The sequence below is a fragment of the Onychostruthus taczanowskii genome, unplaced genomic scaffold (genome assembly GCF_017590055.1).
Source record: "Onychostruthus taczanowskii isolate IOZ18803 unplaced genomic scaffold, ASM1759005v1 scaffold26, whole genome shotgun sequence".
Lineage (NCBI taxonomy): Eukaryota > Metazoa > Chordata > Aves > Passeriformes > Passeridae > Onychostruthus > Onychostruthus taczanowskii.
In genome coordinates, this window is record NW_024499906.1 from 5,900,654 (window position 1) to 5,909,821 (window position 9,168).

The 9,168-nt window shown below is 43.6% G+C and overlaps 1 protein-coding gene across 1 annotated transcript; it reads left to right on the plus strand.

The window, feature by feature from the left end:
- Positions 1 to 4,887: 4,887 nt before the first annotated feature.
- On the plus strand, positions 4,888 to 8,508 carry CBY2 (chibby family member 2). Its single transcript, XM_041407380.1, has 2 exons — positions 4,888 to 4,913; positions 7,402 to 8,508. The coding sequence occupies exon 2, from the start codon at positions 7,525 to 7,527 to the stop codon at positions 8,506 to 8,508; it is 984 nt and encodes a 327-aa protein (XP_041263314.1). The 5' UTR covers positions 4,888 to 4,913; positions 7,402 to 7,524.
- The last annotated feature ends 660 nt before the right edge of the window (positions 8,509 to 9,168 follow it).

The window sequence follows — 9,168 nt, forward strand, 5'->3', positions numbered from 1 at the left end:
TAAGATGCTTGCTTTGCACAAAGCCCATCAGCTTCAGTAAAATTCTGTGTGCCATTGCAACAGGCAAAAATACTGTGGAAGGGCAGTCCTGGGAGCTGAGTGCAGAGCTCTTTGCAGAAACGAGGTGACAGCGCTACCCTTTGAGAAACCCACTGGGTAAAGATTGATTCTGAAAGCCAAATCTGGTTTTTCATAAGATTACCTCATGGGTCCAGTGCCTTGTTAGAAGTCTGCTCCTGCATGAAAAAACATGGGAAAACAAATCTTGCATGCCTAGAGATATACTCAGGAGCTCAGGAGCAACACAAAGGGCATAAACCATCCAGGACATTTCTGGAATGCCCTGATAATAACTTCCTTCTCCAAGTGATAGAGGAGCCAATGAGGAGAGGTGCTAATGATGGACCTTGTTCTCCCCAGCAAGACGATCTGATGAGGAATGTGAAGCTCAAGGGCAGCCTTGCCTGCAGTGACCATAAAGTCATGGAGTTAGAATATTTGAGACTTTGAGGAGAGCACACAACAAACTCATCTAGACTTTGGGAAAGCAGACTTTGATCTCTTCAGATCTCCTTGGTAGAATTCCCTGGAAGAATGATGGGCCCAGAAGAGCTGGTTAATAATCAAGGATCACCTCCTCCAAGCTCAGGAGTGATGCATCCCAACAAAGAGGAAGTCAAGCTGGAAGGACTGTGTGCATGAGCAAGGAACTCCTGGACAAACTTAAACACAAGATCTGGATTTCCAGGTTCCTTGATAGTTCCTTGGATATTTTTCATGGGATTTGCGATTCTTCATGTAGTGCTGTTCACAATAAAGAGTCTAGAAAGTCCTAATGGAATATTATTTTTTTAAGGTGATTGCTTCCTCTTCTGTAGAGCTTTTAAAATAAAATGAAATTATTAGACTCCAGTTGAACAAATCCTTATTAAAGTAGGAAGTAGGAGCTGGTCTGATAATGACTTAAATTGGTGCTACGTGGCCATCACATGTTATTTGATAAGCATTCCATTATAATTAAGAAGTGGCTAATAGACAATTAATATACAGGATTACATACTTAGCTAATTAGATGATTTAAATTTTTTTGTTAGATTAAAATGTACAGGACCCCATAAATCACTGTTAGAGATTGCTTAATAAGCCTGAACCCTTAATTTTCTCCCTGTCAATCAGGAATGGAACCACTGACTTTTCCTCTCACCCAGAGACTTGTCACAGGGAAGAGCTGCTCTGTGCTCAGAATGAGCTGAAATGCCCCAACTCCCAAACACTGCAGCTGTTTGCAGGACCTCAGAGCTCAGGTGCAGTCAGCAGAGACCTAATCAGAGCAGTGGTGAGGGCTGAAGCATCACTTGGCTACAAGTCACTGGGGGCTCAAGTCTGTGTCCTGAGCACTGTGCCTATTGCTCTTTGGGGTTTGTGGCTGTCAGAGGTCAGGGACAGCGTGTCCAGCTCAGCCTGCTGCAGGTCTGCCTCTCAGGGTGTCCCAGGGAGGCCATGCGGGATACTCCATGCTCACCAATAGCACACTGAGGTGACTGTCCCCTTCCAAATTGTCCCCATGTACAGGAAGGCCAGAGAGCTCCTCCAGGGGCAATGCCAGCTCTGCCCCTCTGCCCTCAGAACAGAAACAAGTGCACCACTGATCATTTCTTCTCGTATTAACTCAGCAGTGAACAATGGGCTCTTTCAGCAGCATGGAGTGCTCTGTAAATTCTGATCTGTTCAGACAGAACTAGGAGAGTGACATGGTAATTGGGCTGTTTTTTGTTGGCAAGGCTCATAGAGGCACAACACACAGGAATGGCGTTGACAGGAAATGGCTTAGGGTTGACCAAGAGACTGCACATTGGTTTTGATGATTTAAAAAAAAAAAATCATAGCTAAAGTACAAAGCAAGCAAAATGAGAATGAGATCAAAGGTGGAATAGCACAAAGCCTGACATGTCTGTAAGATGTCAGTTACTAGCAATAGTAAAATGTTTTGCTTCACCCTGTAAACCATGTGTGTATTACAATCGGGGGATAAATAAGAGTGGTGTGTAGGGCTTTGCTGTCATGCTTTCATGTTCAAGGCACTTCACAAAGAAGAACTAAATTCTCTTCACAGCTTACATCAGAAAGTCAGCATCCCAAATTCATCAAGAGCCTGAGGAAATGATGACTTACCCGATGTCAAAAATAAAAGTAGGATCAGAGGGAAGATATGAAAGTAGATATTTCCACCTTTTGTTTCAGCTCTCAGCTGACCCAGTGCTGACAGGAGAATGCAGGGCTGGTGATTTGCACAACATTGGATGTTGTGAGGGTTACACTGAGGCACACTGGCAGCAGCACTGTGATAGTGTCCCTGGAAGGACAATTAGTCCAAACAGGTGATGACATAGGTGTGCCACTCAAGCCATTTTTCTGCCTGAAAAAAAAAAAAACCTGATCTGGAATTTTTCATTACTGATTTTCACACTGCTGACTGTCTCTTCCTGAGCAGAATACAATGCTGAGATATTACCAGACATTTCACTGCCTCAGTAACCGAGAAAACAAAATCTCTTGAGGTCAGGAGATTATTCAAGAGCACTCAGATATGCAAGAGTCTTTTTAGTGACTAGGTGGGATTCACATCCAGGCTTAATGACCTGGAGAACAGTGAATGAGTGTGCAGTGAGACCAGCCTGTACTGACATGCACAGAGGCTGGCATTTCAAAAGCACAAATGTGTTTGGCATGGCAGAAAGTGGGAGCAGACGCTTTTGGTTCTATCAAATAAAGATTTGGGAATATAGCATGCTTTTTACTAAAAAGCCCACACACAGATTATTTTCACTTTAGACACTTTACCAGATCTTCTAATCCAAAAGCAAAGGATGGAAAGGGCTGATATTTACTGCTGGTACATACCACTATCTAACAGAAAGGAGGCTGGTATGGGGTCTTCAGGACCCTTCTTGCAAAATCTTCATGGTAGCAGTTCACATCTTGCTTTTCCCCTGGCTTTCAACCCATCACTGCTGGTGACCTCTTGCACCCCAGCACAGAGCATGGAGAATATTATATGAGTGTGTCTGGGATCACACACTCCTTTCCACTGGATCCTTTCTAGAACCAGACAATCTCCGAGAAGAAGGACAGTGAAGTCAGCTGAGCAGCCTGGTATAAGGTGTGCAGGTAGGATGGAGAAAAAAGGCTTTGGTTCCAAATAATATTAATTATTTGTAGAGTGAAACATCTTTAAGAAATTGAGTGGTCTGAATTTATGGACAAAGCACTCAGCTGGCAAGTTAGTTCAAACCCTTCTTACAGAGCAGGGGTTACTTGTCTCTTGGCAGGGAGTGGAACACACTCAGCATTATTTCTGCCTTTGTAGTCTTGTGAATGACATCTCAGTCCTTTTGAGAGTCCTGCTCAGAAATCAGTGTAGCTGCTATAAAAAATTCTGCTGTGAACTCTTGCAGCATTTCCAATTCTGATGCGTGCATAAACACATCTGATGATATTCACTAAATTTGATCCAAATGTATTGACATTTGAATTCATAATTTTCAGTAAAAAATTGACTTGGCAGAAGAACTTTACAAAACTTTAAGGAAAATACTGCATAAGAAAAGCAAAGGTATGCTCACTATCAAGTTAGTTCTCTATGGTTCTGGATTAAGCAGCTGCACTTCTTTCTATTAATTCAGTTTTTAGTCAGCTCTTAGACCTTAAAATGTTCACCAAAGGTCACTTTCAGAGGCCACAGCCACAGTTCTGCAGAAGTTCAGATTGCACATTTCAGTCACCCCTCCTGAAAATGTCTGCACTGGGTAGCACCCTTAAATTCCCATCTGATGGCAGGCCAAACACAAACAGCCCATGATAAAATATTTTCTCTTTTGAGGACATTTTTCTGTTTTCCTGTACAGGATCCTGGAGCTCAAATAAAGAAGGATACTCCCCGGGGAGTTGCCATAGTAACCTGTGATGTTTTTTGTTGTCTAAGATTAAATATAAGCAAGGCAGCAATTACAGAGAAGGATTTTATACCTGAGTTTATAATTTTCATATAACACCAAAGCTGAACTATACCTCCAAGTTCCTAAAGCAATAGCGGTCACCTTGAGGGTGATGTCAACATGGTAATTTTCACTGAAAAAAAATTAAATGCTGTATTTATTATTCAAGAATCCTGATTAGAAAAATAATAAAAAAATTTCCACTTCTGAAAGATGTAGCAAATAAGAAAGACTTAATTAGAAATGTAAAGACGTGGAAATGGCTGCTACAAATAATATCTAAACCTGCATGTATGAATGCCTTCTATATTCTATTTTCTTCTTACTAGGATTCAGCTATAGTCTGCTCTTAAACATATAGTCAAAGAAGAACTTCATGTCGTCCTCGAAAAATAACTTCAACTCTCACAGTGCATACAGGGAAGTGATTTTTTGGATGTATCAATATCAGTTCAGCAACAAACAGAACTCGAAGTTTCAGAATAAAAGGAAAATTTGTTTTAAGAGGGTGTGATGGAGAAAGAATCCTTCCAAACTGTTCTCAGTTACGAGCATCAAAGGGAGGTCGGGAAGTCTGGGTTCAGGAAAGGGCATGGGAGCTGAGCTAGCAGAAAGATCATTTCCATGAGAACTAGCCCAGAAGAGCAACGCTGGGAAAAGTCAAAGCCAGCCTTGCGAGGACAGCGCGGAAGGAGCGCAGCAGTGAGCTGTGCAAGGAGGGTGTGCAGGAGCTCCCAGCCCCTGGAGGGCCTGGGGGCAGGTGGCTGCTTCTGGGGCAAGGTCCCTGCCAGTGCTCACATCAGCCCCAGTGCCCTGTCCCCAGCTGTGCACCCCGCCACCTCTGGACACCCCGGCAGCAGCAAGAGCTCGGCTCGGCTCTGGGGAGAGGGAAGGAACACCGCTGGCCGCGCTGAGAAGGTGAGCATGGGCTGGGTCTGTAAGGCTGTGCTCCCAAACTGCCCAGCCTGTCTGGATTTGGTGTGGCTTCCCTGCAGCTGGCTGCCTTGCCCATCCACCCAGCTGCCCAGCATTTCCTGGGATAATTCAGAGATGGGGGAATTATATGGGAGGCATTGAGATCTCGAAGTATCTCCCTAAAGCAGGGTTGATGTCTCCCTGGCAGGGCAAAAGAGCTGACAGAGCCACTGTCAAGGTTAAATGTCCCTGAGATAATATCCTTCCAAGTCGTATATATTATACATTTCTGTTTATCCTGAAATTGTGCAATCTTTTTGCATAAGTGACTTTAAGACCTGTAGCTGTTTGTCCATGATAGGCATGTGTTCTGCATCTTCCCTGGATAATTAGGGGTCTGTTCCCTCTGTGGCTGATTTGCCCTCTGCCCTTGTCCATGATAGCCATGCGTGTCTGGGCTTCTGATGTTGCGTGTGTTCTGCATCTTCCCTGAATAATTAGGGGTCTGTTCCCTCTGTGGCTGATTTGCCCTCTGCCCCTTCACCCCCCACCAGGCCCCCATTTTGGGGCTTTTGAGGGAAAAAATGGGAGTGGGCACCCCAGTGTAGTGGGATGTGTTGGAAAGGCTGCAGGGCAAAAGGGTGTAAGAGAGGGAGCAATGCGTGGCTCTGGATTTAGTGTAAGTGGAAAAAAAATGTCCAAAACAGAGTTTTTGGGAAATACCTTTTTAGCAGAAGAAGGATGTTATGAAAACACAAGTGTGACATGAGATGAAGCAGATGATGTGGAAGACAGCCCTGAAATTCAGACAGTAAACAGATTGCAATAAAATCAAATGTTAATGCAAACAGACCTATATTGCAATAGCCCTCTCCTAAATGCAGGAATTTGGGATTTTAAATGAAGCAGTAATTTTATGAGTGGTTGGACAAGTTTGGGAAGGGGGTGCAGGATGCATCTACGGATGTTGGCTCTAAGAAGTAACTTGGAGAAGCCGGGACATGCAGTGCTGTTTGGTGCAGATGACAGGGAAAGGGGAGAGCAACAGGTTTGGGAAGGGAGGACAACAATAGGACAGGGGGTACACACTGTGCTGGCAGAGCTGGAGGCTATGAGGGGCTCGTGTGTGGCAGCCACCCTCTGCTAAATGCTTGGGGTAGAGATATGGGGGCAAGATTCATGAAGATAAAGCTCTCCTTACAGACAGAAAGGCAGAACTGGGCTTTCCAAGGGACAGCAGGGAAGATGGGAGACCTCAGCAGGGGGAGAGGAATACACCCAAGTGGAATTCGACAAGTAACTTATTTATTTATTTATTTATTTACCTAGAAAAAAAGCAGGTTTGTGCTGTTAGAAACTCTGTGCAGAAACCCTGAGAATTCCAACAATTTGGTTATAAAAAATAGTTTAAGCTCAGATCAAATTACTTCATCATGAAAATCACATAAATTAAATTTTGGTTAAAGCTGCAGAAAACAAGATTTTCTTTGGCATAAAACAATAATTTTTGATGGTCTGGTCTTTTTTTTTTTTTCTCTCTATGTAAAAGACTGAAATCCTTCATTTGCCCCAGTCCTCTCATGGCTAGAAGGTGGTTTAAACTGCAATATTTGGGGAAGAGGAAAGGAGGGGAGAGTGTTCAACAGATAAGTCTGAGGTTTCTGCGTCTGAAATGAGAAGCATTAGAGGTTTGGACCTGCAGTATGGATTTTAGAGATGAGTTTTCTGATGATGTGAAAAAGAGGCAGATGGACTGTAGGTAAAAGATAAGCAATCACTATTGCAGGGCTAGAAAGCAAGAAAAATAACAGAGCTATCAAAGGATATAAAGAGTAAGAGTGACAGGAGAAATGAGAATGAAAGGTGGAGAATTATCTATGGGTTGTGACAGTTTTTGGACCGTGGTGATGGGAGCTTGTCAAAAAACCACGCAAAGAGCAACAAAGCTCTGATGTCCCAAAGCTTTGGTTTGTGCATACTGTGGATTTTAAGGTCAAAAAGCAAAACTGCCACTGCATTTTTGTGGCATCCTGTTAACACAGGCTACTCAGGATTAGCAAGAAAAACCTGCTCTCAAGGCCAGATATTTTCTACAAACCTTTAAAAATGCTCTATTTTTAAAAGTTTGTTTGAGCCTCATAATAATTTTTAATGTGTTTGTGCATCAATCATTTGGGAGTGGGCTATTACAAGGCAGAAAATATTTTTGCATTTTACTCCCTTACAGGTCTGTAAAAATGAGGTAGAGAGATAAAGGGGAACTGCAGGGTTTTATAAGAAAGATTTTAGTGCTGCCACAGAGCTGCTTTATGTACCAATGCCAATTTTCTCAGCTTCTATCTAGTAGGTATCTGGTGGATTCCTTACCTTTCAGCATCAAAGGGGTTAACCGTGAGAACTGATTTATTTACTTATTCTGTCATTGGTGTAGTTAAATTTGGTTTGGAATTTTGGCAGTAAATCTATGCATTTGTGTTCCCTTTTCTTTCAGTCCTAATCAAGCTTCTCCAGCCTCGCTGTGTCACCTACTCCTTGGCAGTGGTCAGTGGCCTCTTGCAGAAGCCCTGGAAGAAGCCTATTCCCACAGTCCTCCTCCATTTGCTAAAGAAGGACCATGTCTGCCTTTGATCAGAGGAAGCAGAGCACAGGGCACACAGAGCTTGAGCCAGACTGCATCACCTCTCGGGTGAAGCCAAGGGGTGAGATGTTTGTCTTTATTGATGGGAAATGGGTGAATGACATCTACTGCCAGCCACCCTTTTCTTCACACCAGAAACTCTTTAGCAAGAAGGCACAGAATGAGTGGAGCATCTGGGAGGAGAACAGAGCACTCTGCCAGGAAAACCAAGTCCTCTGGATCAAAAACAGGATGCTCTGGGAAGAAAACAAGGCCCTACAATATCTCCAGTCACAGAACAAATCTGTCCAGGTGATTTACACTGATGCTGTTCAGCGAAGCCTCAAGAGCAAAAATAAGCCATTTCCACTCTTCCAAGAGAGTAGCGCAGGCTTTCAGCTCAGACTGGGCAACAAAGCTCTCCAGGCAATCCAGGAAAATAATAAAATATTTGAGGATTTCCAGCAGAAGAATAAAGCACTCCCTGTTACCTGGAAAGGCCAAAAAGCCAACACAGTCCATGAAGAGAGCAAAGATGCCAGCTCAGATCTTCAGAAGAACACTGACACCATCACAGCTGTGGAAAAGGGTAACCCTGGCCCAGTCCCCCAGCAGAAACATGAAGGTAAAAGGAAGAGCCCTACTCCTACTCAGAATAAGACTGAGTCTGGCCCAAGTATGCTGGGAGAACATGAAATCCTCCGGGTTCTCCAGGACTTACGCGAGCTCCTCCACACCTTCCTGAAAATGAACCATCCTCCTGGGCAGAAACAGTGCTGTCACCATCTCTACGACGTGAACAGATCCTTCCAAGAAGATTACAATAAACTGAAGCTGCAGCTGAATGCTGTGAAAAACACTGTGTCAGACATTACAGCTCAAATGGATATGCTGGAAAAGGAGATCATTGCCATCACTTCCCCAACGTATGAAGAAGCAGGACAGAAGCTGGCAACTGAGCATCAGCTTGGAGACATGTGAAGCTTGGGGCTAAGAACTGCTAGTTCATTTCCCAGAAAGCTTCTCTCCTTTTTTCAGGAAACCTAATAAAATCCCAATAGAGCCTGAAGATATCTGGGGAACATCCTGTCTATCTGAAATTTTCTTGCACAACTTAGATATATTGCACCTTCTGGTTATATGGTGTAGGTGACTGTCATGAATTTGCGTAGTGTCAGCAATCATGTTTTTCAGCATTTTTTTTTTTAAGTTTCTGATAACAAGGCCTAGATTTTCAGAAAGTTATTGCTTAAGGATCTCAACTCTGATTACAGTGTGCCAGCTTGTAGTCCAAGGACACAGTCACAGTCTCTGCTAAAAAAAATCTTTGATTAATAAAGGAGGATCCCTCCTCCCAGACATCATGGAGGCAACAGGAGAGAATGGAGCAGGCAGCAGGATTTCTCCTGCACAGAGCAGTGAGGTCCCTACTGATTTCTTGGATAGTCAGATAAAGCAGGTTTTTACCTGCCCCACAGCAAGAGCGTAGGTTGCCAAAAGCAGCATTTTGATGGTTGTTCCATGGCTTAAGCCAGTATTTATAAGGGCATCTACTCACATTATAATGGACAGGCCAGCCTGCAGTGATCTGCTGACACAGAAGATGAGAGCCTTTTGATCTGCTCAGGTTTGAAATTCTGG